At 36.9% G+C, this 24,925-nt stretch overlaps 1 protein-coding gene across 5 annotated transcripts in view; it reads right to left on the bottom strand.

The window, feature by feature from the left end:
- LOC116175853 (ras-related protein Rab-3) overlaps window positions 1-24,925 on the bottom strand; it is a 50,254-nt gene that overhangs the window by 10,356 nt on the left and 14,973 nt on the right. For all 5 annotated transcript variants that reach the window (XM_031494192.1, XM_031494191.1, XM_031494194.1 and 2 more), the window contains 3 exons: window positions 22,531-22,755; window positions 22,362-22,480; window positions 22,139-22,310 (listed from right to left, as the gene is read on the bottom strand). In XM_031494192.1, coding sequence (XP_031350052.1) covers window positions 22,139-22,310; window positions 22,362-22,480; window positions 22,531-22,755 — 516 coding nt within the window. The remainder of the gene's footprint in view (window positions 1-22,138; window positions 22,311-22,361; window positions 22,481-22,530; window positions 22,756-24,925) is intronic.

The following is a 24,925-nucleotide window of genomic DNA, read 5'->3' as shown; positions in this document are numbered from 1 at the left end:
ATACATGCATCGCAATCTTGTATCAATTTTGCATCATGATACAGCACATATTCCTATAGCTCATAAAATATGAGGGGTGGGGGAAGGATAACATCACTTTAAGGAATTGAATGTAACTCCGATTTAGGTTAACCGATTTTCACATAATAGGTCTTGTTGGAAAGAGATCTCTTCGTGGAATCAGATTTTACATGAATAGAATCTGTTTCGTAAATGTGATGATTGTTAGTGGGTGCTGTTTGACATTAACATAAACTTTGCAGGTTTTTTTGAAAATTTTAAATTCAGTTCCTTAAATAGCTGTTCCCCTTCCCCCACCGATCATATTCTATGAGCTAGAGCAATATATGCTGCATCAAAATAGTACGCCCTCTAGCGGCAAACCTACAAATTTGAAAATAATTTCCAACGATTTTTCTTGGCCTCTTTTGTTAACAAATTTTTTTCCCAAAGCTGTGCAATTAACGGTTCCATAGATATGGCCTGTGACCATTATTAATGTAACACCCTGTGCAACAAGTGGGTATTAGGTTACTATTCAGATACGTAAGGAAATTGATTGTATACATACTTGTAAATATTGTGAATAAATTATAGTATTTAACGAATGCTTTTACGCATTTGAGGTGTAAGGTTTCAGTACACAATTTTGTTAAAGTGACGGTTTACCACCTTACTTTCTACCCCAAATCCACTCATTGTCATACCGAGATTCAACTGCGACAATTGGCAAGTTGGCTTGTTATTGCATTGTCTGCGAGTTATACTCAGGGGGTCATTCTTGAAAGGTAGACATTAGGAGTAGAGTCCCTATATATTGATACTACTATACTCCTTTTTAACAGTACGGTAAACGTATATTTCAATATTGAGAAAGTTGGGACTAAGAACAAATCAATCAAAGTAGGTACAATCTCAAACTTCAAGAAATGCACGAAAGAAGCTGTATAAGAAATTGCATGCACAACTTCTGGTACATAAAATACATGTAAAAAATGTTCAGCTTCAATTTGCCTTTACGTATCTACGATGTCATATGAAAACATCCTCACGAGGTAGTACTCAAAAACTGGCTGTAGACTGATGCAACTGAGTCAACAATAGAATTTACAAAGGAATACATAATATATCTATTTAAAGCTCTCCTTGTTTATGTGCTATTTCTTCCCTCTTCATTCCATTACATTCAGTAAAAAGGATAAGTTCGGAAGATTTTAAATGAATTTATGACAAACATATAATGCAAATACTGCGTATGTTAGTGTACAGAATTTCTATAAATAAGCATTTACGCACCCACAAACTGTTTCAGCACTATAAGGATTCCCCTACACTCTACAGTCCAAAGTGAAAGCATAAACTGAACCAAAGTAGGAAATATACGATCTCTTAACATTAAAAGGAACTCATTCAAAGCTCATCCATCTCACAGTTGACGCTCTTTAAACCCTAAGCTATAAAGTTCACCTTCAGTCAGTGTATACGTTCATTTAACTTATAAGATAAGTCTATCATTAAATTTGAAACTGAACATATCAGTAGCCATTACCCTAATTTTAATGTACCTTAAATAGCTTTAATGTGAATCTTAAATTCATTTGATTACGCAATTTAGGTAGTACATTGCATTCAGTTCTAGATATAAAGCGCAGAACTTTAAATGAAATATCTCCGGCCCTATGAAATCTTCTAAGTGCAAAGTTAATCTAGTTAAAGTGTTTCACTTCGACGAAATTTGAGATGATTTCGAAACGTCCGTAAAAATTTTACGCGAAACTTCTCCTTTACGGTTTTAATGCCTGACCCATCCGTAAGCACAATAAATTGGTCCAAATGGTTTTTACTTGACGCTTGAAAGAACATTTGCAGGAAGATCGGGAGAGTCATAAACAAATTCGGATTCTCCATTTCCTTGTAATGAATAAGTTCGAATTAAAATTAATTTATGAAGGTTTAGTTAGCGTTATACGGTTGATCGCATCACAACGTTTGGAGTATTAATTTTCTTACAAACGTGCAAAGATACCTCGAATATAAATATTTAAGTTTATTGATTTAAGCTTTCTATTTTCTTGAATAAATATACGGTACAGTAATAGTTGCATAAGCAAAGTTGTGAAATTATTCACTATGAACAAAATAAATGATGTAGAGTGCTGCCAATAGAATAGTTTGATAAAAAGACGGACTCAGGCGTCAGGTAAGAATTACTAGTTTAAACTGATAATAACTTTGACTTTTGTGTTGGAGGAATGAATTGTGTTCTGTGTTTGTAACACACTAAAAGCATACCCTAACTTTCGCAGTACCGGTAATCAAGACTTAAGAATGTAAAACTACACTCCTGATGAAAATAGTTGTTGCTTAGGAACGGTATAGGTACGTACCGAAGTTTCAACTTTCGCATCCTACGCAGCGAACTCGGCTACTTTACGACTTCTGAAGTATTTATTCGCAACAGTTACTTTCCTAAATTAAAGTTAACTGAAACATCCTTACATGCTCTAGCGCCGGTGAGAAAGTTAAAAAGAATCCCATTGAACATGTAACTATGTAGCACAAAAACCTTAACTACAGAAAACTTGCGAAAGATTTCGCGAGATCAGAAAACTTCCAATCCAATTACATCAGAAAACGGAAGTTTTACACGTCCTTTGAAGAGTGCACAAGTACAACGAAATAGAACAAGTTTTAAATAAATCCACGGCATTTGTTCAATACCAAAGCATTCTCTTTCACCAAAAATACAAACAAGGACCCAAACAAGAATGATAAAACCAACGAAACAAGAATAAGAGCAGAAATGGGAAGACGAGGGGAGCAGGAGCAGGAACAGCAATGGAAGCAGGAAGGGCCCGAGAATGGGAGTGAGAAACTAGCATTTCTTCGTTGTCTGTTAAACACTACTCAGAGCAAAAAACTAAATCACAAACAGGAGCAGACAGGATCAATAGCAGGAGACACGAGGAGTACCCAAGATGTACGTAGGAACCGGAAAAATAACAAGGTAGGAAATATGGATCAGAACTGACCAATCAACTACTAGAGCATCTTCGCGTTTTCGCGGTGACGCGGTAAGCTTAAAGTTGTGGGGTGGAAAGCAAGTTACTTTGGCAACTCGAAGAACCCCATACAAATTTCAACGGTAAGATGAAAGGAACAAGATAGTAACCGGAATCGGACCGAAAAGTACAACAAAATGAACAAGGAGAACAGGAAAGATAAAAAGAATGACAAGGTAACGCGAGAAGAATGCGGAGAAAGACAAGAACGGCGAGAGGAACGAGAGGGACGAGAAGTGAAAAACGAGAGCCCTTTAAAAGGAGTCAAAATTAAAAGATCGATCAGTCCAAAATTTCAGTAAATCCAGATTTATCAAAGTTCGTAAGTTCTAGAAAATAAAGGCGATCATTTTTTCTATGCGCCATAGATCTATCTTGGTGACAGCCTGTCGCCGACAATTAGAGGTTCCTGTGACCGAAATTGCTGATATAGAATTACGTAATGATTATTTCACGGCAAGCCTAGAAAATGCCAACTTGCAAAATAAGGTTGAGTTATGAACTTAGCTTCGTGATAATTTGTGTGGCAGAAACGAATGTGATTAATTCATGATTAAAGATGGCTACTTTAACTACTAGGTGCCATTTTTGTGCGTGTTTTGCAGGTAGGGATGAATCTAGAGGATAGATTTAGGGAGATTCGGTCTCTGGCCATCGTAGAGTCTGAATAAAGTTAGGTTCAAGCCACCAGTGAATAAAAACATTGACTCGGAACCAGATTTTTTTTCGGGTTATTTCGGAAAAGTTTACTAGAACTAGAAAAAGTTAAAAAACCGGAAGCGCAAGAGATTTCCCGGGTCAAATGTAAGCGTTTGTCGTTTCTCAATCAGTTTTGCACATTATGTGTCTTAGCATTTTCAGCCACCTGTTTATGGCCCTTTTTCGAAGATGAATTTTGCACTTTTCAGTAAAGCTATGAAAATTGGCGTATATATTATGCTCTTTGAGCCTCCCTCTTAAAGTTCCGATATGGCGTCACGCTCATTTACCACTGGAAACGCCCGTTAGAGGGAGGGGGGACCTCCATTGTTTATTACTTTTCACTCAACGATCACAGGTAAATCATTATGCGTGGGGATAGTCTCCCATTCAGGTGTCAACGAACGGATTTTTATATTTGTTTGATTTTGTTCAGTGTTTCAGCTCCAAACAACTAACCACAAAGGTAAGTGATTAAGTCACATACAGTTTTTATGACAATCAAGGGTATATTCTGAGCCCTATCAGTCCGGGTTGCCTATCCCTTTCGGTGTAAGCAGTATATTGTATGTTACATTATCGTGATCGGCTCCTTATATCTCAAGAGCAGAATGTCGGAGGACGGTACTCAGAAATGGCGATTGGAACCTCTGCACGAAATATATCCATTGCGTCCCTCAGGAACGGAATGAAATTAAAAATATAATTTGCTGTAGCTAGCACAGGTACCACCCGCAATATGTGAACCAAATGTACTCTCCTCAAATCTTTAAATCCATCTTGTAGATTACACCTGATGATGACGTAATTCGAAACATGTATAGTCTCCCCCCCCCCCCTTTGCAAAAGGAAAATGACCACTATTGTCCGCACTTTGTTCGTCTGTCCGTCTGTCTGTTTTTTGTTGTGATTTTTTTCTTATACGGTGTAGTGCAGTCTAGAGACCAGAACGATAAAATTTTATTTGGACGGGTCACTTCCTTCCCGAGTTATTACTAGTTAGTAATCGTTCGTCGGTCGCGAGTGACCACGTCTTCAACTTGTTAAGTTAAGCGAGAGGTTTGTGAAGTGTTATCTTAACGTTTTGCCATTGATTTGCCCATATTTAAAAAAAAACTTTAACTAGGTTCCACAAGTTGTTGTAAAACCATGTATACGTCTGCAATTGTATAACAATAGTAGTAAGTAGAGTAGTATTGATCTAAAAGCATAACGATGCTGTGTAGAGAAAAAAATGTTGTCAGTGTCAGTCAGAGTTTCACTTTCAAAATGTTTGATGCAAATAGGCTATATGTGCGAACGTTGCAAGTGTTGTGAAGAGCATTTCATTTCCTATTCTGAAGTAAAAGGCCGTCGATACGCTTTTGCATGAACTGCCTTTTTGGTGGTGATGTCGAGTATTTCCTTATTTCGATGTGAATGGCAGTCGATGCTAAATCTATTGTCGGTACTTGCAACATGCAACATGCACCCCTTTATGAGGGTATAAAAAGCGTTCCGGGATCGTTGTTTTGAAAGTGTTGAAGAAGCAAGCCGTGCTCATTCTTTTGAGTCTAGTAAATCTAGTAAAGAAACTGAACCGGGAATAAAATCATACTAGAATTTCAGAACTAGTAAGGATTTATTATAAATGGCGCTATTGGAAACTGCAAATTATAAAGCAGTTCAAAAATATATCCATCTATCTAATGCAGTCTTGAACGATAAAGGTACCTCCACTTTACACAGCCAGATAAGCGCATTTACCGGGTTTGCATTACTATTCCGAATGATATAAAATCCCAAAATTCAAAATTATTTAGTACTGGCGTACAGGGTGAACCAGTAAAGTATGTCGTTAATTAGGTTTAAAGAGACAAAAACAGAAATTCTGCCAAATAAAATGTGCCAAAGCTTGAAATTCTCCTTTAATGTTTCTCGTCAACCGTAAAACATAGGAGGATCCAATCAACAGATTTCGTAAGTATTTTGGGTATACCCTTTCTGATTTTGGAAATATTTTTTCAGAATTCCTAGCCATAAATTGTAGACGGAAGAAATTTCGATGTAGGCGAGATTTGGTCACTTAAATTTAGTGAAAATTAGACCTTCCATTTAGTCTTCGATCATGGGGTGGTTTATCTAGTTTCGAAACAGTCGATGCGTACACTAGGATCCCACTGAAAGAACATGCTATTATACCTGTACCCTGTACGAGTGTACGTGTCCTGTTCCAATGTTCCATGCATTCCAAGCGCATTCATTCATGACTGTCTGTGGTTTACATTCCACTATGCTAAAAATAAACATTATTCGATATAGAAACACGCTTCCTTCCAAAGTTGGGACACATCACGCACGCAGCAATCAATATTAAAATGTAACAAACAAATAAACAGAACCCTTGAAAGCGAAATCATCGTGACCTACATAAGATGCGACTGTCGAATAGGTACTAGACTAGATATTATCGATTTCGTGAAAACGAATAGTGGATGTCACATTCCGTAACAGTATTACATTTCAGGACTGATGCCTTGAAACTTTACCACGTTCTTCGTCCTAATAAAACTGCTAATCTGTGACAGATTTCCACTAAAAATGTGACTCTGATCCAATTTCATATAAATCAAATTTGTTAGCAAGTGTGGGACCACCAGGGAATATAAATGAATGAGACAACGGTACAAAACCTCCTTACCGACATCCACCAAAAACTTTTATTTAAGAATATTACCACCGTTATAAATCAGAACGCCTTCTCCACCAGTTAATATTAATGGTGGATCGGAAATTAAGGGAGTCATTAATAACGTATTTTTTGTTAATAAAAGTATTTCGGCAATTAACTTAACAGAAGTGTTTCCAAGTTGTAATCGAGATCGTACATTAATCACAAGTATTTGCTTTCGAGCTTTGGAAATGTCTATCGGGAGTCATTGGTTTCTACAATATCCGATTCTATACAACGCGACGAAACCCTTAATCCATTCTGTCCTTACCTGTTTTTCGCTGACTTTTTCCAATTTACTGCTGTAACCCAGCAATTGAATCACAAATTAACTTATCGTGCCTATTGATTTGTTTTCCGTGAAAAGGGGGTAGTAGCTAAGAAATGTGATCGAGATGAGTTAGGTTCGGTAGGGTTACTATTTAAATTTACAGTGCTCACGAAAGGTGATTAATTAAGAGCTAATTAACTGCTAATTTAATGCCCCAGTTAGAAGTTTCGTGCCCTTTATTTCAAGAGTTACGGCATATTCTATAGCTAGCTACATATTTATCCTAAACAGTGAAAAAACCAAAATCTTTAGTCTTTAGCTTCAGGGCTAGCGAAGAAGATCAAAAAATCCTTCGCGCAACTGGAAAATATATAATTGGCAATTTCTAGAGGAAAAATGGAATTGATACGTCAGGAACGTCAAGGTTGCAGTCCAAGCTAACAAAAGCTATCATCTCAACAGCGAACAAGAAAGGCAATAAAATGGTGGACAGTCAAACAAGGCCTTCCAAAAGTTACGCCACAGCGGTCACCACGTCACTAGCCCTATAATACCGCAACTAAACCAAAACAGAGAAAGGTTCCTGAGGTTGGTCGAACAGAACACCAAAGAGACCGAGACGGGACAAACACAGGACGAAGAGGGGTCGAAAACGGAACGGAAAAAAGAAAACCAAAGCTAAAAGCGGTGGAAATGAGGCGCGGTAGAGAAACCACGACCCCACTAGCAGACGACGACGCACAAGAGTCGAGGCGGGGATGGTCAAGTTGAGAAACGAGAACCATCACGAGAACATCCTCGGGAAGATTCGGATGACGAACATCAGTGGAATATGTATAAGAATGGAAGGGTTAACGAGGGTAAAAGGAGGAACTTACTCTGCTTGGGTCGCGGGAAAAGATCGCGATTTCCGACAGAGAGGTTGCGTTACCCGCAGATAATCTCACTGTAGAAGTGCGCGATCTGGATGCAGTATCCACCACAGACGTGGTGCAGCTTTGGAAGTGGTGCCGATAGTCAGATGTAGGGTTAAAGCAATAATTAAGGCCGAGAGGGAACAACAGATTGCGTTTGTTAGAATAGACACGAATATACAGCTGAAACAGTTGCAAGCAAGTAGTTAATGTGGGGTTGACTCCTTGTAGGGTTCGGATCAAGCCCTATCAGTTAAAATGCAGTGGATGATTTTGTCAAGGAGAAGATAGAAGTAAACTATGTTACAAGTAAAAGGAAGCGGACCACCAACCAGGCCAGGGAGTGTGCAGGAGTGTTCAGAAAATCGGGAAGAGAGCAGCCGCAATCTCAAACAAGATTGGAGAAGCAGACAGTGAACGAGCAGGAAAGAGTAACAATGATATTATCCGAGAGTGCTGCAAGTGAATTTAAACAATAGTAGGGAGGCACTCGATTTAGCAGTACTGCCAAGGAGAGAGCCGTGGAATTACTTGTACTCTCCAAAGTGGAGAGGGACAAAGGAAGTGACGTACGTCTGATCGTGAAGAACTAAACGGGAGCCGTAGCAATAAGACTAGTATCGGAAGGGGTGTGCGTAAACAGAGTGGAGCAAGGGAGGGGTTCTGTCTGGGCGACCGTGGCCGGCGTTGACCTTTACAGTATCTATCTCTCTCCTAATGACGCAATCGGGACGATAGGCTGCACGCAATCCAACCGGCCGTCAAAGCCAACGGTGTTTGTCGAGCTTCCTTGAGGCGGTGCGAAAACTTTGCTGAACAACAGCCCCACCTGCCATACTGACTTTGTCCTGGTGGACTCAAAACTGGCCCCGGTCAAATTTTGTTTCAAGAAGGGAACATTCACGGTCCACGCCATGAGGGCAATAGTAGAAGAGGTGGTGGCGGCAAATCACGAAAGTTGGAAAACCAGAGAGGTGTGTCTGGTGGCGGACTTCAATAATACCTTCAACTCTGAGTCCACGGAGGCCATGGTCGGCGCCTTGCGTGACCGAGATATCTTTTGAAGTTCGTGAAAAACTATCTGACGAACAGGTGTGTGAGTGCTATAAAGCTCTCGGGGAAGGAGGTACCCAAAATAATGATCAAAAAAGATTGACGTCGAATCGTGTTTGGAAGTTCAATTTAAATATGATTTTTCCAAAATCGTCATGAAACCTTCATTTTGATGCCTATTTTATGTCAGGAAATTTTAGTTACCATGACACAGGCAGACCGGACTACTTTTCCTGGGGCCAATCACTTTACCGGCCGCACCTGTTACTTTATCGACCGAACCTGTTACTTTACCGGCCGCGCCTATCACTTTTCCGATCGCATCCCGTTACATTGCTAAATATGTATATAATGACTCCTGTCATTACTGAAAGATTGTCAAAAAATTGTAAAATTAATACTAATCTCTTCAGTAAAATGACAAAACTTGATGCACTCGACCCGAAAGTGTCCTCGTACTTCAATATCTCCTCGCCAGTAATGTGTCATTTTCCTGACTCTTATGTAAATAACTATTCTATAACAAGGGCAGACCAGACTACTTTCCCTGTCGCCTGTCAGTTAACCGGCACACCCGTCACATTGCTAAATGTCAATAAGTCCTGTCATCACTGACAGATTGACAAAAATCAAAAGTTCTAGAGCGAGCGGCTAAAATATGGCACAAATTCAGTTAAAACTCAGGTGTTAGGTTACGAAAAAAAAATGCTCGCACACGTCTATCATAATTTTTTCTTGCGCATTTTTTGCACTAAAGAGAAAATATACAGAGTGCGTCAAAAGTAGATTTTGATACCAAAGTTGTTTTCTACTAAATGGAATAATATTTTTTTAAATCCATTTCCGAATTCTGGGTCAAATTCTACGCATAATAAAAATAATTTGAACATGGATCTTAAAAAAATGGAAGTGTCATAGATTGAGCCTGTTGCTTCTAACTGGATTCAGCTGTGTACTATAGACAGTCGGTTATTGCACCTCTTATTATTTTACCAAGTGGTCTGAATCATACGATTTATGATGATGGTTTCTATCGCACAGCAAATTGTGCATCCGAGCCGAGTATTGTCGAAATCGGTTTTTACGAAAACGCAAAATTGATATTGGTACAACGAGCAAATAATTATACGTACTCCTCCCTTGTAGCGACCTTTTTCACTCAACATAAATATATTCGCTAAAAACAATTAATTTCTTGTATCTTTTATCAGTATACACATAGGTACATCACGTTAATATTTTGTTAACAAAATTGCAATGTCCGTAATATAAATAAATCAACCTGCACACGGACACGCAATCAATAAAAAATGAGTGGTAACCGAGAACAGGCCTCCGACAAACGTGTCAGCTCTAATTTGAGTTAATTAACGTAATTAAAATAGGGCGATTTAATTTAAATTGCAAATCCAATTTAAGCAAAATGAAATGACAAATTTGCACTTGAAAATAGTGAGGGCTCTTCGTTGCCTCACCTACGTGACATGAATCCTTGTGCCATTAATAAAGGGGCCATATTCTTCGAGTGTATGATTCTGTAAATCATCAAATTTATGTTCTGATTATATAAATGACGTTTTTTGTCAGTATGTAAAAGGTCCCTTGTTTTAACTACGGCTGATCTAAATTATGCGACAGCGAAACAAGTTAAAAGTCTTCGCATAACGGATAAAGATGGAAAGAGTACCTATATATTGCGTATCAAAGCAATGCGTTTTGCAGTTTCCACGACAAAATTGGAAAATGATACGAAAAAAATATATCTTGCTCCTATAATTGGAGACCTGCATCTAAACGAGCTTTCTAGGACGTTCCAGTGCCGAAATCTCATACCTACCTCACACAGATCATCAATTTGTAAATAATAATAGGCGCCATATTTTTCATCCATTTCAAAATCTGCTTCTTTTTTATTAGTGTAAACTTCCGTAGATTAACCGTAGCTTTCGAAAAAATCTTTGATTCCACATGTTGATTGCCCCTTTAATATTTCGCTTATTACCATTTATACCGACAAATTTAAGTTGAGCTTGGCTTAATCGTGGCTTAAAATCTATGACAACCATTGTTAATTTTCAGATTTTAAGCTACGCTTCAGCTTAGCTCAGCTTAAGTTTGTCGGTGCAAATGGCCATTAGTGTAGAAAAATTCAAACAGAAGAAAGAACTGTTTGCCCGTTTTTAATTTTTTATGAAACGTTTATCCCTTATTAAAGCAATCTTATCAAAAATTTGTAGAAGACTCTCAAAGTTGATAAAACTACACTAAAGCATAATCCTCGTTTAATAATATAACAATATTGAACAGCTTAAAAAGTACGACACTCGCCTGGGTTTTTGTTCGTTCCACAACAATAGGCTACTTTTAATACAATTCGGCCATTGGAGGTAGTCAATAATAGACGAGCATATTTATTAATAATCTACCGATCGATGTAACTGTGGTTAAAGATAATACAGGGTGCATAGTGGACTATTTCGTAACATTTTACCACAAATCAAATATTTAATTCAGTTTCTCAACTCACCTAATATGAACGGTACAGACCTTTTGACTTGGCTTTCAACTAATGTGAATATTTTAGGTTTGGGACTCATTAACACTCCACCCGCTAAATAATTTTCGTATGAACAAAGGATAGAACCTTACTAAATTATGCATGAAATTAAACCTTGTGGACACTTTCACTTTTCATAAAATGATAAAAAATTTATTCTTAAACGATCGATAAATTGTGACGTCGCGCCCATTTAGTCTTTTTAACGAGAGACAACTTTAAAATTACGCGAGGTAAGGTTTGAGTTTTTCTTATCGAATTGAAAAACTTTCAACGCGGTACATGTAATGGAGAAATCCGCTTGAAATGGGAAAATGACGGGTGCTTTCTGTGTATATTAATTTACGCCCTCTTGATATCAAGTTTTTTTTTGCTGTGCTATTTTCCCTGGTTGTTAGCAGCATTGATTTTGTAATATCTCTCACACTGTACCATCTTTGAATAATAATCTAACCGTAATTCGCGTAAATCTCAGTCCCATTTCTGTTTTATGGTTGAGACTATTGCTCTTTGCCAATGTGTATAATAAATTGAATGTATTTATAGAGTAATAGTTTTTAAATTAGAAGAGGGCACGCCACAGGTTGCGTAATGTATATTTTCTAAAGCGAGGGGTGAGGTTTCAACCCACATAACGGTATATAAACCTCTTTTGTGAACGAGGCCAAATTCGGAACAGAAACCTAATTTAATGTTTTCGAGCACTATTCTGGAAACATTCATCCACGAAAAGTTTGCCGCTGAAAAGTATCCCTCACACAACCAACCTACATTCAAAGCAAGAGGAATGTACGAAAAATTCTAACAAAACTGTCCTTCATAAGTTTGGAGGAATTTGTTTTTCTGGTTTCCGAGTATTTCATTATTTGACCCTTTTGAATACGAATGTCCTGGTTAGCAAGTAGTAGTCTTGCTTCGATGCACAGATTTTAAGATTTCGGGCGGTTGAACACATTTGATTACTATCGGATTAAATTCTAATTCGCTCACTTTAGTTAATATTTCAGAATCGATGGCGCAGATTTGAATCAAATTTGAAGTACTTATTAACTTGTTATAATACGTATATTTTAAATGTATTATTATAAGGACCATTACGGTACCGAATTTTATTTACAAAAATTGGTGTAAATAGTAATGCCCAACTTTACATGTTCATTTTTCAACAAAATTTCATACATTTTGTTTTTTACATTGTTTCACTTTGGATTAATTAGCAGTCTGGACGATCTTTCGCCATTTGAGAGTACCCTGCTCCGACACGCCGTTTTGCAGATATTTGCAATGAAAGTTTTGACATCATCAGTAGTTATGTCTCGTTCAGACGTTCCATTTATAAGTACTTCCTTCCAACACTTCGTGTTCAAGATAGTCGCTTCGACTTCACCAATAGATATGTCTCGCCCAGACGATTCATTTTGCTTTTGTGGGTATTCGCTATTAAACTTTTGACATCACAGATGGATATATATGGTTTAATTCCTTCTGTTCAGCCTCCCCCCCCCCCCTCACAATTTTGATAAGTGTTCAGAAAGAAGGGCGGTAGTTGGTAGAAAACGGTTCGATGCCCATGACATAAAAAAGGGTAGAACGTGTGATCGCCCCCCCCCCCTCCGAGTTTTACTTGGAACCACTAAAAGGCATTATTTAAATATGGATTATGTGACGTTAATCTTTCACATATTAAATCGTTAAATCGTACCTATGCAATAGAACACAAGCTGTAAGGATTGATGGGACGCTAAGTGCTGGGAAGACTGTAAGGTTTGGAGTTCCTTAAGGATCTATTCTGGGACCTTTACTGTTTATAAAATATATAAACGACCTATTGAATTTATCATTGCAGAATGCTAAATTGTTCTCGTATGCAGACAATACAGTATTCTTTGTCTGGGTAGATTCAAAAAGTCGCCTTATAGATACGACCACATGTTACATGAGCATAATTAAACACTGATTAGACAATAATAATAATTTTTTGCGTTCTTACTTATCTTCCACTCTAGATAATGTGGCTATGCTGTGGCTAGCACCACCCGCACACCTGCGCATGCACGATTCTGCGTTGGTTCCAATCGGTTCATATCAGCCGTTTAGCTGGAAATGAGTTTTCCACACTCGCGCATGCGCGATTCTGCCAGAAATCTGTTCCGTTCTTCCAATTATGTGTAACAATACGTGTACAAAATTTGGTTTCAATCGGTTCAGCAATTTAGTCAGAAATGAGGGTACATGCAGACAGATCGAAACACCTGCATACCGATAGACCGATCGCCAGCATCGAGTTTTTGTTTGATTCGAATTCCTGTTGCTACAAAACGTATATTGCCATAAAAAAGTGGGGGGTAATGTTTTAGCCCAATGCAATACCTCCCTTACTAACGTGCGGGTGGTAAAAACTAGAGCAAAAAAATGATAGACTTTATAGGAAGAACAAAAAAGACATCATGAACAATAACCACAGGAACTACCATAACTATTGTTAAATAGAAGAAGACAAAAACGCCAGAAACAGCGAACAACAACCAGAATAGTAACAGAAATAATAAAACTGAAACAGCAACTAGAAACAAGAACGCCAGAAAGCGCGGGAATGGCAGATACAGTGGCAACAACAGAAACAATGAAAAAAAAATAAAAACAAATATAAATACTATCAGCAGCTGACGCAATGAAAGACATAAACAACAAACAGCCGAAATAAGTGGAACAACCAAAACAAAAGCACATCAAAGAGACCACAGGAACTATTTAACAGTTTTATTTTCTTAAGTACACTAAGGTAGGGAAAAATAAGACACCAATTACTTTTTGAAGTTCGATTCACCGGGCTCAAGCATTGATGTCTAGTTTTTTCCCTACCTCACTGTACATACAAAATATTATTGGTTGAGTATTACTGTAATTTATGATAGAGGACCACTGCTATCGCAGCAGGTTTAGTTTAACAAGGTCCAACTGGTGCACTATTTTCATTATTTACCCCTTTCCTTGGCACCATGCTTATAAATTGGCAACGTTTAACAGTCGTGTCCAGTTTCGAAAAATTCAATGTCGGTTTAATTGCCAAATTATTTCTTGCGAATAGACGAATTTGATGTGATCTCAAATTTTGTTTGGATCGAGATACACTTTTGTCTCAAATTGGAGGCTATAATTTGAATTTCAAGTTGATGTATACGATTGTGCCATTTGAAGTTTGCACCGTTGGCGTATTTTTATTATTTTGTAAACTCTTATTAAATGGATAGTTTTTGTTTTCAGTTGCGGTTATAGTTTTATTTTCAAGTTATAATTTTCATCCACGTTTACGCAAAAGTTCCAGTTTAAATTAACATTGATACCTGTCCAATTGTCATTAACGAGCATCATTAACCTATTCCTATAATGGATTCCATTTTAAATGTGCTATGATTTGTGGTACACCTTCTTTTTAGCGCATTTCCACAAAAATAAAAAAAAATGCGCTATTGTGACCACTTTGTCCGTCCGTCAGTCCGCTCGTCCGTTGAGACGCTACTAGTTAGCTATTGTTCTACTTTTTTCGCTATTTGGTTCGTTATGGTGTCGAGGCTTGCACCAAGGAAGGAATTTTTTCTGAGTTTATTGCTAAAAAAGTTATTGTAAAAAAACCACCAAACCGCTTTTTTACATGTTCCATAATTTTATACTTTTGTTGTTTATTACGATCCTAGAGATCGTTTATAATTTGGTATTGCTGTCTGTCGTCGTCTGTTGGTCTGTTACTTTGTCTGTCTATCCCTCTATCTGTCCGTGTGAACGATAAATTTGTTTAGAAATGTCCGATCGCTTTAGTTATGAACTGAATTGCATGAAATTCAATATGGGCATAGTTTTAGCCATATACATATTATTTTTTATTTATAAAAGTATTTAAACGAAATTTGATACATAGACACTTGGAATAAAGGAAAATCTAACGCCAGTTTCAAAATTTTATTTTGCGCATGCGCAGTGCCAACTTTTTTATCTATGGAAGCATTTAAATGAAATTTGATACATAGGCGCTTGGAACAAAGGAAAATCAAAGTTTAAATTTGCGCATGCGCAGTTCCAACTTTCTTATTTAGAAAAGCATTGAAATGAAATTCTTCTTATAAAGTGAAACTGAAGTAGCACGTCAAAAATGGATTGCACATTTGCAACGCTATCTTTAATATTTGTGGCCGGATTTTTACGATTTTAACAGAAGTTGCATTTTACAAATGGGAAATGAATGCAAGTGGAAATGCGCTATTTGTAAATCGTTTACGATTACTTTTTAACTTGTTAAAATATTGCGATGCATTGTAAACTTATTCGATCGTTTATATAGATACAAGTATTGGGTTACCTCCTCAAGCAATCGTAATTTTATTTACCGAGTGGATTAACTCGGGCTCCCTGTTTCTTCTTTGTTTTAGAGTGAACTGCTCTAGGAACTGCTGCATCCTCAGTCAATAATTTTATAATGCTTTTGTGTTATATATTACCCATTTGTAAACATTCAAAATGCTACCAAAATTAGAAAGATCATAATCATTGCATTCCGTCATTTTTTCATGATTAGGTAGATTATATAAAAATGTCTCCTCGTGCTTTTGCTACTCTGATGAATCAACTTTAGCGCTTTATATTGTTGTTAATACCAAATTTATATGTTAGTTAGAGTTTGGTTTCCGTAAAAACCAATTTCCTTTAGTATTCTGCAAACGTACCTAAGTAAAACACCGAATAAAGTTCCACTATCTCTTTATAACTTCGTTAAGTCTAGCGTGCTATCGACTATAAACTTCAGAATTTCTTAGCAAAATTCAGCAGTCATCCTGTTTAGTTTCCATATCACCAACAAGCATCAACCTTTTTTTCTTATCGAATATGCGTCTATTATATTCTAACTCTGAGTTATAGTGTATGGTACGACAGCTAAGTATATAGAGCGGCTGAATGATTGTTACATTCGTGTCTCTAAAAAAGGAACCTCCGCTCGGTGGGTTATGTAACTGTCTTTTGGAAAATGCATAGAAAAACGTAACGTCAATTAGTAAACGCAGCAGAACAGATGGAGGGACCAGAGACTGAATTTAATCGTACTATGGAGACGCTTTTTTAATCTCAACATAGTCCGATGAGGGAACGGATAATTGAAAATATTTTGGTCTAGAAAAGTATCTAAATAAATTTGCAATCAGTAACAGACTCCAGCAATAAGTAGTTCAAGTAGAACGGATGGCCAAACGAGCGAACCGTGTCTGAAATAGCCACTTTGAAAAATCGATATGTAATAGCACATACGGTCCCACAATAAATAATGTGAGGATGCTATCCCTGTGTAACTGACGGAAGTGATTGTATAAGTAACGCTTGATTGGATATAAACGTGCAATTTAATTCACAGGTAAATGAGTGGGTATGCGGTATTGAATTTGAAAAGCAATTTCTCAGTCATATTTTATTCAAGAGGAAACGTCAATTTATGTACTTTCCTCGGTTTTGATGTTAATTGATTTGTTTGAACTAGTATGCCGTGCACTTATTCTTGGGAACCTTTCATTTTTCTTACTAATGACCAAACACGCCGCCGTTATCCACTGAAAAACTGTAATTAGTGGGTGAAGCGTATTACTGAACCTTTGTTCCCTCCATAAGCTTGATCTTGTTTTGGCTTACAAAGAAAAAGGTACGGCGAGTTTGACGATGTTGGGTGTGAAGCACTCATAACGACTTGGCAATACCATCCAAAAGTAGCTGAAAGATCACCCTCCACTCATTTTTAAAAGCCTGGCCAACTCAAAGATTCCTTAGAGAAACCGTTTAATTTTACATGCTTTTTCAGAATGACACTACTTCAGCGACATTATACAACCATAGAAACAAGTTAAAAAGTAATCGTAAACGATTTACATAAAGCGCATTTCCACTTGCATTCATTTCCCATTTGTAAGATGCAACTTCTGTTAAAATCGTAAAAATCCGGCCACAAATATGAAAGATAGCGTTGCACATGGGCAATCCATTGTTGACGTGCTACTTCAATTTCAGTTTATGAGAAGAATTTCATTTCAATGCTTTTGTAAATAAGAAAGTTAGAACTGCGCATGCGCAAACCTAAATTTTAAAACTAATGTTAGATTTTCCTTTGTTCCAAGCGCCTAAGTATCACATTTCACTTAAATAGTTCAATAGATAAAAAAGTTGGCACTGCGCATGCGCAAAATAAATAAAAAAGTTGGCACTGCGCATGCGCAAAACCAAATTTTGAAATTGGCGTTTTATTTTCCTTTATCCCAAGTGCCTATGTATCAAATTTCGTTTAAATTCTTCCATAAATAAAAAAGTTGGCACTGCGCATGCGCAAAACCAAATTTTGAAATTGGAGTTTGATTTTCCTTTATTCCAAGTGCCTATGTATCAAATTTCGTTTAAATTCTTCCATAAATAAAAAAGTCGGCACTGCGCATGCGCAAAACCAAATTTTGAAATTGGCGTTTGATTTTCCTTTATCCCAAGTGCCTATGTATCAAATTTCGTTTAAATTCTCCATAAATAAAAAAGTTGGCACTGCGCATGCGCAAAACCAAATTTTGAAATTGGTCTCGCCGTTTGATTTTTCCTTTTAGCCCAAGTTGCCTATGGTATTTCAAATTTCGTTTAAATTCTTCCATAAATAAAAAAGTTGGCACTGCGCATGCGCAAAACCAATTTTTGAAATTGGCGTTTGATTTTCCTTTATCCCAAGTGCCTATGTATCAAATTTCGTTTAAATTCTTCCATAAATAAAAAACTTGGCACTGCGCATGCGCAAAACCAAATTTTGAAATTGGCGTTTGATTTTCCTTTATCCCAAGTGCCTATGTATCAAATTTCGTTTAAATTCTTCCATATATAAAAAAGTTGGCACTGCGCATGCGCAAAACCAAATTTTGAAATTGGCGTTTGATTTTCCTTTATCCCAAGTGCCTATGTATCAAATTTCGTTTAAATTCTTCCATAAATAAAAAAGTTGGCACTGCGCATGCGCAAAACCAAATTTTGAAATTGGCGTTTGATTTTCCTTTATCCCAAGTGCCTATGTATCAAATTTCGTTTAAATTCTTCCATAAATAAAAAAGTTGGCACTGCGCATGCGCAAAACCAAATTTTGAAATTGGCGTTTGATTTTCCTTTATCCCAAGTGCCTATGTATCAAATTTCGTTTAAATTCTTCCATAAATAAAAAAGTTGGCACTGCGCATGCGCAAAACCAAATTTTGAAATTGGCGTTTGATTTTCCTTTATCCCAAGTGCCTATGTATCAAATTTCGTTTAAATTCTTCCATAAATAAAAAAGTTGGCACTGCGCATGCGCAAAACCAATTTTGAAATTGGCGTTTGATTTTCCTTTATCCCAAGTGCCTATGTATCAAATTTCGTTTAAATTCTTCCATAAATAAAAAAGTTGGCACTGCGCATGCGCAAAACCAAATTTTGAAATTGGCGTTTGATTTTCCTTTATCCCAAGTGCCTATGTATCAAATTTCGTTTAAATTCTTCCATAAATAAAAAAGTTGGCACTGCGCATGCGCAAAACCAAATTTTGAAATTGGCGTTTGATTTTCCTTTATTCCAAGTGCCTATGTATCAAATTTCATTCAAATACTTTTATAAGTNTGTAAAATTATGGAACATGTAAAAAACGGGTTTTTGTTTTTTTTTACAATAACTTTTTTTGTAAGCGGTACAGAAAAAATTCCTTCCTTGGTACAAGACTCGACACCATAACGAACCAAATAGCGAAAAAAGTAGAACAATAGCCCTTAAGATAAAGAACTAGTAGCGTCGCAAAACGAGCGGACGGACGGACGGACGGACGGACGGAAAAGTGGCCACAATAGCGCATTTTTTTTTATTTTTGTGGAAATGCGCTAAAAATAAAATAACCTAAAACAATTCACAAAAACCCTCAAATTTTACAAATTCCAACCCTCTCTTTCAGTCCAACCACCACACCAGAGGTCATGTGCGAACGTGCCGAGAATGTTTTTGGCATTGTACGGAGCTCGCCCCATCATGTCGTCAATGAACTCCATCCGACATGCCTGGCTTTTGCATCGACCGCCTTTTTCGTACCAACCACCAATTTAGCACCAACCTAGCCTTTTAGATCGGAATGGGGAAGGGTCGCTTGTCGCATCTTCCATATATCGCACCTGCGATACAATGGAATAAGGAGGAGTAGCTTTTCGCATCTTGAATGGATCGCATTTTGCGCACGTACGAATTTTTATGTTATGCTAACCGCATTCAAACTTCTTGATTTTTCATTGAGGCCAAATCGGAGTCTACACACGTTCTTTATAGCTAGGGAATAAATTTGAGCCCACAACTTTTGATCCGGAGTGAATTACTATACTCTTTAACTTTCCATTACAATGCAACTTATGAAACTTGCGCACTTGAGTTCCCTGTGTAACGAGTTGCCGCTTTGCGGTGTTAAAAAATTATTTTTGTACCTCGTTCAACATAAAAAAATTACAAATATACCGCTGCATAGTAAACGTGAAAGAAAGTATGTATGAGTAAAACGTAGCCCGATGTTGGTAGAAAAACGCAGTTCTCGACCGTGTTGCCAGTTCTAGAAACCGTTGCGACGAAGAGGTAGGGACGTTTTAGCGTGTATGGAGGTCTATGCAGAAAAAACAGATAACTCTCCAGCTTGAAGCGTAAGCCATTTCGGTTTTTTAGGCGGGCCAAATACAAATGGCCAACACAACGGGAGATCCGGCAATGTTAGATTGACTTCGAGAGCGAGCACGTACACCTTGGGTACGAGAAAATAAATTCGCATAATTGCGAAGATTCGCAGTCTTTGAAAGCGAACAGTGTTAGCGCGTTTTCATATCGGGTAATAGAGAATCCGTTTTTATTATAATTGGAATAATTGTATAAAGTGCGAATTTATTTTTTTCGTGACTATATTCTACCAAAGAGTGCCAGTATACAGTTTCTTGTATTCTGAGGAACACCTGTGTCTAAATACGTCAATTACGAAATAAAATAAAACTGAATAACGCGAGAAACCCATCCGTATCAACAGCATGTTTTACACACCAGGACAGTATTTAACCAACTGAAATTAAAGCTTATTAGCTGTAACTAAAGAATGTTTTTCTAATGAGTTCAGCCATACTATCACGATCTGTTACAATATTTGTAAGTCGAAGTTACCATTTTCCAAGGAAAGATGATATTAACCGTAACCTGTCCTCATCAATAACCGTAAGTTACTTTAAATTGTTTGATTTATATAAACTATTGAGCATTATTTTTAGCAATTGCAGAACAATTCAGTTTACTGTAATTTTAATATTCCTAAAGACACCGACCTGTGAAAATCAACTGCATGAAACAGATTTGTATTGCATTTTCTTGATAACAATTGGAACCAAACAAAGGTTATCTTATTTCATTATTTATTGGGAATTTTCATTTAATTTCACTGGTCCCATACCTTTGGTTGGATAAAAATTTCGTTTAGCATTTAGATGTATGTGTATATTTTGACTAGCAGAATATACCAGGAATGTATTGTGTATCAAAATCAATAAAGGCTTAGGTAAGGATAAAATTTAGCATTAGTTTCCGATTATGAGACCTGTAAAGAAAAATTGAATTAGATCTCCTTTATCTTTCTTAATATATTCAATCAATTTAATTTACATGCGTGTTTATTCGAGTTCAATCAAACCAGAGCATCAGGTTTTGATCTTAAAATTTTAAGAGGAGATAAAACGCCAACTCTTCGCAACGTAAGGGGGGGTACAAAATTTATTTTTATTACTGAGCTATCCGTGGGTGGTGGAATAAAAATTGATTGTTACAGTGACATTTTTACCGGTGCCGTAGATTGTCAATTTTATTTAATATGGTATGGTCTTCACCCCTTGTAAATGTAACTAAGCTGTTACACCTAGAAGTTTCTCTGATTAGCGATTAGCGCCTGAGCTTTTTGTCAGAACCTTTATTTGAAAATGTAGCAGGGGAATTGGGGTTAATCCTACTACTGAGCGCTGAATTGCCATCTTGATAATTCCCAATTTGAGGAACGAAGGTTTTTTTAATTAGTTATTATCAACTCCAAAAAGTAGTGGGAAACAACAACGCTAAGTACGCGTGCCATATTTTTGATGTCAACTCCCATGCTCAGCATAAAGGGAGCATAGTTTGACAACAGCAACCTATCACAATAAAATGCACATCTACAGCAATAACCTATTTCCGCTGGCAAGTGATTTGAATTTTAAGTGCTATAAAGCTGATTTATTTCTGGTTAAAGTTAAACCCCTGAAGTCATATTTATGTCATTGATCGCCATTCCTCGCCCTTTTCCTTGATGGTAAATTATCGGTTTTCCAGAATAGAAAGAGCTTAATTGAAGTTGTATGCGTGAATGACGCAAACGGGCTTTACAAATGCTTAACATGCAATTAAAGCAAAGCCTCGCCCGAAATAATCCATAAAATTGCGCCCTCCCTTAAACGTTATCGACGCCTACGACATAGGCTGACTACTTGAACTGTTTTGGATCATTTATGCGACAAGTTTTATAGTAGAGATATTCCACAAGCTCTTGGTTTCACTTTACGATGGAGCTTTTGTTTGCGAAACAAAAAGGGGCGAGCGAATTATGGTACAAGTTTTCGTGAGCATAAATTCTTCCTAGCTCGCATTTAGAGTTTAGTACAAATTTTCATGGTTACCACGTCTAAATTTTAACTCCAATTAGTCACAACTTCAATAAAATAAATTACACAAGACAGAATGGCGAAGCTAAACAGGAATAGTTACCGTATTAAAGGAGTTCGCAAACTAATTTGGGTAAATAGTACTTACCTTGACGTTTACATTTTCTTTTGCGCTTGTTTCGAAAAACTCCACCCCCAATTGCTCGGCAAGCTGCTTTCCCCTTTCGAAGCTAATCACTCGCTCGTCTTCCATGTCGCATTTGTTCCCTACTAGAATCACCTGAGCGTTATCCCACGAATACGTCTTAATCTGCGTAACCCTGAACAGACATTACTTTAATTCAATTACTACACTCGCGCCTTTGGCTTACCAATCTTGAACACTATTAAAAGACTCCTCGTTGGTGATATCGTACATTAAAATGAAACCCATCGCGCCTCTGTAGTATGCAGTTGTAATGGTCCTATACCTTTCCTGACCTGCTGTATCCTAAAAGGTATTGCGCTATGAAAATGGTAACAACAGCCGTCGATTCTTACCCAAATTTGTAGTTTTACCCTTTTGTCGTGCCTGAACACTGTTTTTACTTTAAAATCTATACCGACTGTGCTAACGAAAGCCGATGTAAAACTATCATCTGCGTAACGGAATAAAAACGACGTTTTCCCAACTGAACTATTTCCGATTATCAACAACTTAAACATATAATCGAAATTCTGGTCTGCTGCATCCTTCTGGAATTTCACGTCTCCTGTGAAGACCATCTGAAACAAATAAATTCCTTTAGCCCGATCACATCGTTAATTAATCATATCGCAGCTTTTTTTCACGCGGCGTTTCTATTTTAAATTGGATACCAAATTTCGCTAGAAGCTTTGTGTCGGCGGTCGTTAGGGAGGGTTGCAAGATTGGATCATTAATTTTATGGTATATCCCGTCCATTTTTATACTTTCAAATGGTGTGTTTGTTTTGGCGGTTTTCAAGCATTTCGCTTGGAATTGGAGCGCGTAAAGCGACGAATCGTTAATCATCAGTCAATATAATTGCCAAAGCACTGAACCCAATTAAATTTCACAAAACCCCTGTGAAGTTCTTAATTAAATAAATTGGAAACTTGAAAAGGTCTTATATTAAGCGTTCTCTCTTACGTAATTGGTAGGTAAGTTTGGCAGTTTGTGCGGAAATTGAAACTGATCTGTAGGGGTTGGTTATGTAACCCAACAGTTAGTGGAGAACCCTAAAAACCATAACATCCCATTCTCTCGCCGTTAGTAGCGGATCTTTGGTTATTGTACACTGCTATTTAATAAATGGTGGCCGCTACTTATATCATTTGGGAATTTGTAGCTCCTGCGTCTTAGGATAAATACTACGGTATTTAGTAAAACGTTTTCTTCTTAAATGGAAATTCTTTTGTATACTAAATCTGAATTTAAGCTTTGCAATCTATCTGGGATTGTTTTCCATTTTTCTCTAGATTGAACCACTCCGACTGAAGGCAGACAAGCAGTTGCATCTTAATCCAGCGCTCAGAAATAATAATGTAGGAAATATTACTCTTTTTGTTATGACGAATGACGACGATAGAACAATTTGCTACCGTTTGAAAAAAATAAGGTTTTTCTCCCAAGCAGCGGACACTAACGGAAATCTGAAAAAGCGGCATCAATTACACGTTGGTTTCATTTTTTTGTAAAACAAGTGCCAGTGCTTAGAAACAAGAAATGCGAGTTTTCTATTGGTTTAAAAGGCACGCTAGACTCTGCAGTTTCGGTGGTTCCGCTTTCTATTTTATATAAATAGCTGAACATACGATAGTCGGAAGAGAAAGCTTAGTTTTTGTGAAACTGTACACATTTTCGTACATGTAAATTTAAAAAATTGAAAATTGTGTACTTCTGCGTGTAGTTTACAAGCGCATATAAAAAATCTGTAAGCGTTTTAATCGCATGAAATGTGGAAATTAGTCCTTTCGATATCTAAATTCTAAAACATGCGCATTTAAATCATCAATGGAAGGAGTGTTAATATAATCGACTGAATTATTTAAATTGTAATCGATAGTAATACGTGTCGCAGCACTGACAAACAAATAGCGCATCGATCATATAAAAGGAACAATCGCATAAGCGTGACGGATAAAAGTGATTTTGGTCCATAAAAAGTAATTAACCCAAAAAATAGTGAATTCTTTCCTTGTACAAATATCGAAGTAAAATCTACCAAAGCGAAGTTTTGTCGGATAAAACAATATAAGCGCGTTGTTGCCGTAGTGAGGATGTAACAAAGAGTGTGGATGGCATCGACATTTCAACTTTAAGTAAAATGGACTTTGGTACACTTTTTAAGCTATCGTGAAAATGATTTACAAACTATATTAATCCCGATCTTTGACCTTGCGAGGATGATTGTTTTATTGTTTGAAATCGTTTTCATTTTTGGTGTAAATGTGTGCTGAATTTATGGTTATTTGGTCATGATCTGAAGATAAATTCGTAAATTCGTCATTCTTAACTGTACTGACTTGTTTGTAAACTACATTAGTTACGGTTCCTAATGCCCGGGCTTTTCTTAAATCTCGACTGGGAAATCCCAAACAAGGGAACACAAAACTCTTCAGGTTTGTGTGATATGAGTTGCGATTCGCTAATTTTCACATATTATGTTATTAACGTTGAATTTTCTCTCCGAGTCATGTAATTTTCCATGTTGCTTTTAACAATAGTTATTTACATAAAATATTGGAGTGCGAAGCCCCTTTGGGGCCGAATACTTTAATCTCTGAGTTAAGTAATGTCATTTTACGGACGAGTTTTGTATTAAATTTTACCCAAAATTGTATTTTATGATAAAATTTCAATTTTTAATTAATGTCAATCTGTCAGTTATGACAGGAGTCATTATAAACGTAAAACGTAAAGTGACGGTGCGGC

This window comes from Photinus pyralis, unplaced genomic scaffold (assembly GCF_008802855.1).
Source record: "Photinus pyralis isolate 1611_PpyrPB1 unplaced genomic scaffold, Ppyr1.3 Ppyr1.4_LG7, whole genome shotgun sequence".
In the NCBI taxonomy this organism is placed as follows: domain Eukaryota; kingdom Metazoa; phylum Arthropoda; class Insecta; order Coleoptera; family Lampyridae; genus Photinus; species Photinus pyralis.
The sequence above is the reverse complement of the archived record's forward strand: the minus strand, read 5'-3'. Positions and strand labels throughout refer to the sequence as shown.